Source organism: Anguilla rostrata, chromosome 13 (assembly GCF_018555375.3).
Source record: "Anguilla rostrata isolate EN2019 chromosome 13, ASM1855537v3, whole genome shotgun sequence".
Taxonomy (NCBI): Eukaryota; Metazoa; Chordata; class Actinopteri; order Anguilliformes; family Anguillidae; genus Anguilla; species Anguilla rostrata.
This window is the reverse complement of record NC_057945.1, coordinates 5,230,226-5,242,402: the sequence shown is the minus strand read 5'-3', so window position 1 is coordinate 5,242,402 and position 12,177 is coordinate 5,230,226. Positions and strand designations below refer to the sequence as shown.

General features: G+C 42.4%; 1 protein-coding gene across 2 annotated transcripts in view; it reads left to right on the top strand.

Annotated features, from left to right (window-relative positions):
- slc4a8 (solute carrier family 4 member 8) overlaps positions 1-11,504 on the top strand; it is a 68,170-nt gene extending 56,666 nt beyond the window's left edge. The window contains exons 23-25 of one of the 2 annotated variants that reach the window (XM_064305815.1): positions 1,211-1,326; positions 2,729-2,834; positions 5,059-11,504. In XM_064305815.1, coding sequence (XP_064161885.1) covers positions 1,211-1,326; positions 2,729-2,834; positions 5,059-5,064 — 228 coding nt within the window. In that variant the 3' untranslated portion in view covers positions 5,065-11,504. The remainder of the gene's footprint in view (positions 1-1,210; positions 1,327-2,728; positions 2,835-5,058) is intronic. The other variant, XM_064305816.1, reaches the window with a different exon arrangement.
- The last annotated feature ends 673 nt before the right edge of the window (positions 11,505-12,177 follow it).

Sequence of the window (12,177 nt, the reverse complement as noted above, 5' to 3'; positions counted from 1 at the left end):
ACGGCCTCTGTCAGGATGAGGGCCGGCACACAGAACCAGCACCATCACACTCAAAATGCATTTCAAGGTCTGGGGAAGGACGGAAAGGGGAAGGACGGAAGGCGGTTGGCCCAATGACTGGATTAGCTGGGGTGCTTCTCTCAGCTGGAACAACACTGCGGGGCTGCAGTTCTAAAATGTGTTCGGTGGTTTCATAAATCAATGTTTCCAGCTCCACGGACGAGAACTTACATTTTATTTTGCACTCCATTGCTGTGCTTTCTTCCCATCCGCGAGACTGGCAATGCATTTAAATGAACTTGCTGCAGCTGTGCTCATTTACATAACCAGTAAATACCTGCTAAATCAGCAATGCGTAATTTCTCAGCCCTGATGGTAATTTGCAGCATGCTTAGTCAATATGGCACTAAATGCCTTAAGTATGCAACCTTTATTTAGTACTTGGAGACACATTGAGGGATCAGTAGATTGCACAAATAACTAATAATAATTTCACTCTACCGTTACCATACAGCATGTGGGTGTGTGTGCTTGTGTGTGTGTGTGTGTGCGTGTGCATGTGTGTGGGTGCGTGTGCTTGCGTGTGCATGTGTGTGTGTGTGTGTGTGCATGTGTGTGTGTGCGCTCTCCATGTCATCATCCATTACCCACTCTTTAGAGCAGTGATCATACTGTTGCCAGCCCTGGTTTGCTGGCATATGAATTTGCATATGTACGTTTGTACTATATGCAGTCTGACAAGACCCTTCCAGCACCCTTCCAAATGTGCTCATGCTGAGTTGGGGAGTGCTGTACCCAGTGCTGAGTTTGGGAGTGCTGTGCCCCATGCTTAGTTTGGGAGTGCTGTGCCCATGCTGAGTTTGGGGCTGCTGTGCCCATGCTGTGCCCCATGCTGAGTTTGGGAGTGCTGTGCCCATGCTGAGTTTGGGAGTGCTGTGCCCCATGCTGAGTGTGGGAGTGCTGTGCCCCATGCTGAGTGTGGGAGTGCTGTGCCCATGCTGTGCCCATGCTGAGTTTGGGGCTGCTGTGCCCATGCTGAGTTTGGGACTGCTGTGCCCATGCTGTGCCCCATGCTGAGTTTGGGACTGCTGTGCCCATGCTGTGCCCCATGCTGAGTTTGGGACTGCTGTGCCCATGCTGTGCCCCATGCTGAGTTTGGGAGTAGGCCTGCCGTGCAGACGGGGCTTTTCACTGCTGCTGTGTCCCACAGGAGACTGAGATCATGCTGGGGACAGAAGCGAAGGAGAGGAAGCAGGACAAGGCCTCTGTCCAAATTCCCATGGAAAGCAGCAACCTCCTGCAGCCCCCCAAAATCAGCGAGCACAGGTAAGATGGGCTGCTGGTAACGGGGGGAAATCACTGAGGAAACATGCTTAAGAAAGCACATGTAGCTTTGACTTAGCGACAGCAGGTGTTTAAATGTGTTCAGTCTGAATAGGGCCCCACATGAACGCCGCTGTGCCGGGTTCGTTATCACCGGTCTGCACCAGAGCTGACATGCAGGCTGACCGTCTCCGACGCGAAGGGCCGCAACAAACAAGTCCAAATACACCAAAAAACAATCCAGAAACTGATTTAAAAAAACAAAAACCCAGACATTTGTTAGTATAAATTACAAACAAAAACGCAAACTACAACAAACGAAAAACCCACAAAGTTCACCAAACAGAAAGATCCCCACAAAAACCACAAACTACAAACCACACACAGCCCCAAAGAAGATCTCCTTCAGCCTCATACTACCGGGTATATATTAGGCCGCAGGCAGGTGGAGGCAATCAGGCAATTAAGTAATTAGGTAATTACCTCCACCTGCACTACCCAGGCAAGCAGAGGCAAGGGACGTAACAGTGCATGTTCAATATTCCTCTGCCTTTTCAGAAATGTACATGAGCTTGAAACAACCGTAGAAACTTCAGTAAAATGCCTTTCTTTGTCACACAAGGTGCCAAGCATGAAGTTGTCAAGTCAATCACATGGAGAACAGTGTTAGATAGGAGCTTGATCCTCATTACAAAGTGTAAAATTATGTACACTGGTAGATTGTTTAGCAGCTTGTATGTAAGTGTGCATGTTTTAGTTCTACAAAATGAAATTATCATGGGGGGTGGGACATGGATTTATTCTTTATGAAATATAACTCAATAACTTAATTTTAATAATAATTTGGGTTGGTCTACTTTACAGGGTTTCACAGTTCCACAATCCCTGTCACTCTTAGCAGTTAGAACCATAAAGGAACAAAGCTGATCATATTGTAAATGTCCTTTTTTGTGTGTCCAGCATGTGGCGTTTTAAGCTTATACTGTACCTGCATGTGCTTAACAGAATGCTTGACTTTCACAGCTAGTGAGAGACGCAGGTAAGATGCGTGGTGCCTGGTTGCCTAGTTTTCTGCAAGTGTAACAGCGACAGGGCTTCGAGGTGCACCAGCACTGCTGGAACAGGACCAGCTCAGTGACTCGAACCCGGACCCGGAGGTGGAAAGTCCATGGGGTCAGAATGTAAAAGTCCTGCCGTGTGTTTCTTCCACCCATGAACTCCGACAGCTCATTTTACTAACTAGTTCTACCTGGCTGAATAACTGTGCTCATAAGCAAAATACTGGGGAGGACTTTTACTTTCCGATCCTAGATTTTCCTCCTCTGCCCAGACCCTGTTCCTTCCCACCCCTGGCCTCCCCAGCATGCTGTCCCTGTAGGTGTTAAACTGTGGTATTCTGTTCTAGGTGTGACCCATCAGACATTAATATCTCTGACGAAATGTCTAAAACTACCGTGTGGAAATCACTCAGCTCAAATCACAAGGACACCCGCCCAATTCTCTCCAAAAAGGCAAGGGCGCGAAATCCTACACAACGTTCCCCTTTCTTTCTCTTTTTCTGCAAAGTAGAGATTTGGCAGGTTTCCGTTCTTTTTTTGTTCACGGCCCCTGCTACATCTGCGTCACCCTCCACTCCACCACCTCTTTTTTCATCCTTCTCTCTCTCTCTCTCTTTCTCTCTCTCTTTTAATTTCTATTGCTGTTGCTTCAGAATGTTCGTTTCCTGCTCTGTGTGGTTGCAATGAGATTCTGCTGTCCTATGAGATTCTGCTGTCCAATGAGATTCTGCTGTCCAATGAGATTTGGCTGTCCAGTGAGATTCTGCTGACCTATGAGATTCTGCTGTCCATTGAGATTCCTTTGCGGTGCTGAAATTGCACACTATCACAGCAGCATGTCTGCAAATATAGTCCTCAATTGTCTGAGCCCTCGGTAGGCAGTAGCACATGAAGTCTGTGGCTGATTTATTCTCATCTGTGAACAATGCGCATATAAAAATCTGTTTTACAAAATGCTGAACTGACAGAGAGGGAAAGAGCTGGAGCAAACGGGTCTCATTTCATTAACAAAGTTCTCACAGCTTCCCTGTCCTGTTAAGACACAGGATTTTTTGGAGGAAATCGGAATTTATTACAGAACAACAAACCTTGTAGGCTGAACAGTGTAGCTCTCAGACACACTACGCGAACATATTCTCTGGGAATGTTTACTGTTGTAATTCACCTTGACAAATTCAAGGGTCTCAAGAATAAACATATAACATTACATTACATTACAGGCATTTAGCAGACGCTCTTATCCAGAGCGACAGAACGACAACTTTTCCATAGCATTAACATTGCATCCATTTATACAGCTGGACATATACTGAAGCAATGCAGGTTAAGTACCTTGCTCAAGGGATCAACAACATTGTCCTTCCCAGGAATCGAACCTGTGACCTGTAGGTTACAAGCCCAGTTCCTTACCCATTCTACTACACTGCCGCCCATAAAACAAATTAGAAATTCAACAAGACTGTTTTGTGAGCATATTGTTCCCGCTGTGATGGAACTGCATATAATGCAGAAGTGTGCGTAGCATGGCTCTAAGGAAGGCCAGAATTTCAGTGTTTCTTTTGTTTTTATCTGTTTCCAGGAACTGTTTTAAGCTGTTTTTTTAGTAAACTAGATAGATAGCTTATTTTCTAGTCTTCCAGACCTGCTGTTGCTAGATGTGGCAAGGGGAGAGCAAAGAGAGGGAGGGGGAAGGGAGAGGGAGGGTGACATGCAGGGGGAAAGTGAGCTTATTTCTCCACACGTCTTTCACTAGCATGTAGTATGCAATGTACACTACAGTATTTTACTCCTCTAAAGACCCATAGTATCATTTGGTTACCAAGTGTCCTTTTGGAGTCTCCAAATGACCTTTCTGGAAACCCGCCTTGACTGAAAAATAATGCAAAATACTCATTTTGGGTGATATTGTCATCAAATTTGAACCAGGATTTGTCCCGCATTTTGGCGGTCACTCTATTGTATTTCTAAGCTGACCAGGCACAGCCACACGTATCTTTATCCACTCAAAAAATAATAATGTTTTAAGCGAGAAAAAAATGTCCACTGTGTTCAGTAATATTTACTCTCGCAAAACAAACCCCCAAAGGTTATCTTTCAGAAGAGACCATGACTCTGCCTGTAGTCAATAGGGTTCAAGAATAGCAACCATTTTTTTGAGTATGTCATTTTAAACTTTAAAAAAGGGGCACTACAGTAGTGGTTCATGTCATAGTTTTTCATAATTAGTCTCTGTGTTAGTTAGTCTCAATTAGTCTCATAATTAGTGATCTGTGTTTTGAGGAGTTGGAGATTCTAGAAATGCAGTGTAAGTTCAATTCTAGGGCCAGTAGATTTGTCCACACCTGGGCATGTACATGAACCCAGCAAATGAACATTTTCCAGTACATGCAAGGAAGTGCCTCCCAATATTGAACATGTGCAAGCCATACCTACTTAGAAAACATGCCTAACATTGACTTCGCAATAGAGCCATAACTGAATTAGGCTGATAATTATGGTATGCTCATAGTTTTTTTGATGTGTTTGTGTGTCTTCTTCTTACATGTGTGTCCTTGTGTGTGTGTGTGTGTGTGTCCTTGTGTGTGTGTGTGTGTGTGTGTGTCCTTGTGTGTGTGTGCGTGTGTGTATGTGTGTCCTTGTGTGTGTGTGTGTTTGTGAGACGTCTCTCTCTCCGCAGGAGTGACAGTGAGTGAGGGAGGTGCCTGGAGGCTGCAGCAGTGGTGGGGACTTGGGGACGGCAGGAACTCTGCAGGACATCACAGCCTGCTGGTTTTACAGCAGCAGTTAAACCCCTCCCCCTCTGTACCATAGAGGCCCTACCTCCAGTAATACCCTTCATTCTCTGTACCATAGAGGCCCTACCTCCAGTAATACCCTTCATTCTCTGTACCATAGAGGCCCTACCTCCAGTAATACCCTTCATTCTCTGTACCATAGAAGCCCTATCTCCAGTAATACCCTTCATTCTCTGTACCATAGAGGCCCTACCTCTAGTAATACCTTTCATTCTCTGTACCATAGAGGCCCTACCTCCAGTAATACCCTTCATTCTCTGTACCATAGAAGCCCTACCTCCAGTAACGCCCCTCCCCCTCTGTACCATAGAATCCCTGGCTCCAGTTACCTCCCCCAGTCTCAGATGTACAACCACCACTTACACTCTTAACTCCTAAACTCCCCTATCTACCCTAACCCACAGTTCCCCTGTCACATTGACTAACAGTAACGTCACGCAGGCAGTCATGCCTTGCGCACACAAACTTTTCCCTCTTTTAACAGCTCTCCTGTAATATAGTGTGGCAGGGGAGACTGTTGCCCAAACCCAGGTTTTTTAATGTGTGTATTTATGTCTGGGCTAGTCATTTCTCTTTGTTAGATCTGTAATTTTATCTTTTTACTGTCACATAATTGTTTTGTAGTTGTTGTCTTTAGTGGTTAGTGGTTCAGGGTGCTGGTGTTGGTGCAGTTTTTTAAATGTTTGTTTTTATTCTGAAAACAACAACTGAATGACTGAATAAGTAAAATATAGAGATGTTGTTTTATCTGCCAGGCTTACAGTTAGTGGCTGTTTTTTGCAATGCAAAAAAATTAGTGTGTCCTGTAATCTTTTGAGTTGAATTTATGGTCAAAGAAACTGTGAACGGAATATGTTTGTGCTTAAGCCGAAAAGGAAAAAATTAATCTTTGATTAAATGTTAACGGACTGACGAGGTAAGCCCAGCGAGCAAGTCTAGAGTGTTAGAGTTATTCTGTTGAGGCTCCAGTCATACGTATGAAAACGACAGTCCAGTCTGAAACTTAGCAATAAATACTCCAAAATAAAGTGCACATAGACCAGAGAGCTTGTTCATGCTGGATCCATCCACAAACCCACAAAAACACTACAAGGGAAGAGTCAATGGGTGCGCTTGAGATACTGTGCAGTTTATGCTGAACTTGCTGATGGTGAGATCAGAGTAACCCAAAATTGCGTGTCTCTGGTTTGACACTGTAAGTGGCCCTTCTGTATGGAGTGGGAATGCTACGTGTGTTTTGGAAGTATACTACAGGTTTACAGGTCTTCATCCAACTGATATCCCTGAGCCCGACTTGTAAATTGCATTATGATAAGAAGTGGCAGCTGAAAGCTCTGGATAGTCCTTTGGGGTTTCCTGGAATAATGGCTTGTCTCAGGCCCAGGACCTTCCTATAGGTGTCCCTCAAGGCTCAGTGCTTGGTCCCCTCCTCTTTTCCCCGTATATGCAGTCCCTTGGGTCTATTGTCTTCGCCCATGTTTTCTCGTACCGTTTTTATGGTGGTGATCCTCAGAATTTCCTTGCGTTGCCTACAGCTTACATTAGAACAAGCTTGCTCATGTCACACCACTGAGCGGGTGAAGAGGATCACACTTCAGCGACTGCCTGTTACAGCTCACGTCAATTTTAAATCTTGGGTGCTAGCTTACAGGGAAGTGAATGGAACAGCTTCACCATACCTTTAATCAATCTTTAAACCCTTCACCCTGGTCATATTGCTCCGTTACACAACCTCGAGCAACTGGCTGTTCCCTTTCTGCGTGGTTGAGTTTATTCTGGCCCTGTCTGTTCTGGCCTCACAGTGGCTGAACAAAACTTCCCTTATTGGTCAGGACAACAGAATCATTGACTATTTTCTGATGCAGACTGAAGATCCAGACTGCATCTTCATTCCTGTCCCATCTCCAGACCCATAGCACTCCCACTATTTGTATTAGTTTAGGCTATGGCATTTTATAGTTTAAGGTTATATTTTTGTGGTTTTATGTTTCCCTATTTTGGGCTTGTCATGGATGTAGCCTTTATCTATTTAGAATTTATACTTCGGTTCTTGGTTAGCAGAGTTAGCTCACTTTAGTGATGGCGCATCTTTACTCGCGGGTTCGGGAAAGTTGTTAGCCAGGTCTGCACTATTGCTAACATTACCGAAGAACACGCTTGTGTTTATGTGACATTGTTAAGTTTTTTCTGGGTAAGAGCATGTTTTGGAAAGGGAGCACATGTGCATCTGTGCTCTCCTGAGCTTCTGAGTTGATTGTGAAGTTTGGCCAATGAGCGCTGGAGATTGGGCATTCCAGACTGGGGAGAAAGAGGGGAAAACCATTTTCTAAAATCACACAGCTGACACGTAAATTTATAGTATCGTCAAACAATTTTAAAACTTTCTTTTATAAGATTTTGTAGAGGTGCAGGTGGATTTTGTAAGATTGTATAGGCCTGCTTTCTCTGACCAGTTCATATTAAAATTCAGCTACTTCTGTTTATGCGCAAGGCATGATATGGTTATAGCATTGGACAGATCATGACCGTCTAGCAACTGGTTGTGCAGGTTCGCAGATGCCATTCTCCAATCTGGATGCATAAGGCACTATCTCAAGTGCACCCATATGTACCATGAGGAGGCGTGTTTGTCAAACTGATATGCTGGGATTTAAATCTGGTGACACTGGAAAATGAGGTGCAGTTAAGTGGGATGATTCCAGCTGTTGGTGGCGGTTGCTTGAAGTTCAGGACTAGTGTGACTGGGCATCTCTCAGCCTGGACCTGGAGGCTGAAATTCAGTGATGGATCCAGACATTATGTTGGTCTGCACTGTCAGCTCAGAGGTATATTGTGTCATTGTGCTCAGGAGACAATGAAAAAGTGCTGGCACATTTTTCTTCAATAAACAGTCATATGGAGTTGCACTTTGTGTACATATAGAAAATATTACCTTTATTTTTTATTTAAATGAGATTATGAAGTACAATAACTTATTTTATGATAAATAATGTTTTAGCAGTCTGTGTCCTTTGTACAAAGTGAAAGAAACAGTCTGGCAGATGAGCAAAAGGAGAAATGGCTATAGACGTTACAGATTCACAGATATTTCATTCATTGAGAATAGGGCAGCCATTCCTTAATTCTGTGTATTGAAACAATAGATGTGGAGACTGACAAGAAAGAAATGGTGTTAGGAATTTGAAATACCTGCGATCTCACCCAAGTTTTTCTGGCTCCCGTTAAACAAATTTGGTGTTTGTCATGAAAAGCTGTATCGGCCGATAGGAGCTCACATGACTCACAATGTGTATGTGTCCCAACATGCATCAGGGCCGGATTAAGACTACGTGGGCCCTGGGGCTATGACAACACTTCGGCCCCTAACCCCGCCCCCCTTCCCCCCAAGTTTGATAGCATGGAAGAGCATAAGGGCCAGGTTTAGGCCGCCTACTCACAAATAAAGTGTAACCGATTCAACAGCAGCTCACATGTCTGAATTATTCCTGCTCTTAGACAACTGGGCATGACAGAGGAGCAGCAGCGTACTGAACGTGAATGTAGAGCCAGTACACTGCCCGTATGTTACTGCTACTCAACAAACAGCGCACACATAAAAAAAACACATCAATCATAGCTTGAGGTCTAGTCACTACTCACAAATATAATCAGCAGCACAATAATATTGCACACCATAAGATTGAGCAGCGAGTCAAATGTAAATGCAAATGAACGGTAGCAGTACTAATAGTCTAAATAATAATGTGTCGCATTAACGTTCCAGAAGGGTCAGGGCTTTAATGAAACAAGGGGGGTAGCTTACCAATTTAAAAGCACTTCTTTCTTGCTCAACCGGATCTTCACAGTGCACTCAAAACCCCAACATTCGATAAATACGATATTTACTCAATATGAATTTAATCAGATCTAACATGGCTTCCTTATCTCAGAAGCAGTTTATCCTTAGTTTGGTTACCAAATTAAATTAGCTGCATGTAAAACATTTAAATACATAGTTGGCTACCATATTTAACGTAATAACTCTTTCTTATTAATTGATTTCTTGAGCTTGTACCAATTTTTGATCTGCAACATCTTGCCATGACTTGTAAATACTGACAGTTCAATGTTGGCCATAGCTACGGTATGAAATGGCAACATGACCTCACTGGTAGAGAGGAAAAACAGGCTTATCTTATGCAATAGACTACCACAGAGCAGAAATGCCTCTTAGCAATGCCCTGCATTAAACTGTGCCTACAGAGCATAGAAAGTTTTCCTTGAATTAAATTTAAAAAGAGAAAAAGGCCTACACCATCAAACAGCCCTAGCTACCACCAACATGAAATGCATCCAAAGCCATATCCACATAACACCACTACTACACAACAACTATCAGTATGATCAGGTCAGAAGAGGATAATGTTACAGTAGTCTATGTATTATCCATAAATGCAAAATATGCCTTTATATTATTATATCTGTACTCAAATAAGCAGTTTTATCCCAGATGCAAGTCCCTAATTGTATGAAACTGTACACCGTTCCCCTCCCCCCAATATAGCAATGTGGCATGAGCATGACTCTGAGCATGAACCTCTGTCTCCGGGAGAGATGAACCCTTGTTCCCAGGATTAGCTCAGTCCTGACCATGAATGCTTTTTCAGGTATTTTGGAGTTTGATTAATTATTGGGGTTTTATTCCAAAAAATAAAATAAAAAAACGAAACTTAATTTCTGGGGCATGGTGGATATACACTTCAAACTCTAAAAAACCCACAGCCTTGGGAAAGCACAGGAAAACCTCAAAAAGGCAGAGTAAAAAGCTGATTTTTCCTATATCACAGGAGAAGTGTACATGAACATGATGCATGATGTCTTAGTCTTTCCTCTAAACTGTATATCACTGAATCTGAAAATTACTGAAAAAAACCCAGTGCTGAAAAACCATCTTCCCTCCTGTGGTTTCCACAAATTTATTAGGCCCTAACTGAAACGACCTGTACTAGACAGGGGGGTCCAGCTTCCTGACATCACAGCAGAAGAGTGATAACTAACCAAACAAATAAATAGATAAACCAAGGGAAAAGCGAGCATTTGTATAGGTGGGACCCCCAAACCATAACTATTATAATATCAACCCTTGACCTGGTGAAATTGCTTACATCAGCTCTCGAAATAAGCAAGCTAGCTGGTTATCTTATTTTTGACCCTCTCAGGAGCAATCCTAACTGTTAGATAGTATGCCTCCATTGCCAAGTTGCTAACATTAACCGTGGTTTATTATAATCCAATTCTGGGTAAGTTTGGTTTGGTCTGAACACGAAAAGGGCCTTAATATAGGAGTATGCTACTGACTGCCAGCTTCAGACAGTAGTGTGAATACTAAGCTCTTTAGAATAACTTCAAGCAATGGTAATTCTGTAGGCATACCAAAGCACAACACTATGTTTCCTAACAGTAATCTCACCACATCCCTCCCCTTCCCCCATTTTTATGTCTGTCGAATGAAAACAAGCTTTTTGCATCAGCCAGGTTTACAAACCTATGAGTCTGGTCACACTTGATGTGTTAGATGATGGTCCAGTGTACAGTATGACAGAAACTAAAGTCTGCCTCTTCTATATTTGTTGCACGCCACGACACACCCGTATGGTGGACAGAAGAGTTGGACACAGGGAGATGTGAGAATTCCGGAATATTCCGGTGTTTATAAGAGCGAGAGAGAAAGAGAACGCGGCCACTACAAAAATAGATAAAACAGCTTCCCCTCGCAGGATCCGGGTAAAAATAATAAAGAAACACGACAAATTAAAATAACAAAGACGAAAATAACCAAAATTACAAAACAGCTTTTCCTTGCTGGCAACTTCCTCTCCCTGTCAGGTTGTGAATCTCTCGGTCACAGCAACCTACTGGGAAGAAAGCACACTTTAAATACCTGGATTAATTATTGATGCACTCCAGGTCTGTGTGCTTACTTAACCAGTAGGCGTGGTCCTCCGATTACCATGAACCTCCCCCACAAACCGAGCCCTGCCACAATATTATACTATATATGCCCAGGGATCCACAAATAATTTGTTAAAAGGTAATATTTTGGATGAAAGAAAGACTTGGATGAAAGTGTGACAGAGGTCCAAAGTTAAGAAATGTGTCACAGAATGCTCGTTTAAGAGATCATCAACTGTAGTAAGTTCGTAAAATATAATGTTACAAGTGTTATTAGGTTTGTGAAATGTCAGAAATAGCAAATGAAGAGGAAAATAAGAGAATTGCCTCCTTAACTACTGTATAGTACAACTGTACTTATTGTATACTATGAGAATAAAGAAACCAATTATAATTTTTTATGTTGTCTGTAATTTTTGATTATGGAAAATAAATGTAAATAAATTTTGGAAAATAAAACTGCTTTAAAACTGTAAAGCTTATGAAAGCTTAAAATATCCATGTGGTTATGTGGTGTCAAGCAAAATTCAAGTCAAGGTTAAAATAGGTTACATGGCCAGGTTTTCAAAAAATTTTAGAATTGGGTTACACCACTTGAAGAAAAATGTACAAATTTGTATTTTAAACACTGAACAAAAATTATTCTGATATACATTATGGCTTGGTAATCAGATTTACCTTAGCTATCATCTTGACCTCCCCACTGACAACACTGGGCAAACTGCTGACGATTCAATCAAACATTCTAATTAAATGAACAACCAAATAAATTATTTACAGAGGCTTGTGATACTTGATAAGTTAATGCCAGAGAACACACCATTAATCATTTGGCTGTTTTACAGGAGTGGTCTCTCATGCAATAAGGACATACACGTTTGATTAACAGTTTAACAGATGCCCTGCTTCACTATTTAAAAAAAAAAAAGAACTTGTTCATTCGTTATTTCTAAAATAATTATGCCATTATTTCCATGGTTGTCTGCCCTCTCTTTATTTGTTAAGCGGACATGCCAGACCAATCCTGTCCTTGTGTAACTAATTTCAGACCTTGGTTTACAGACACGCTT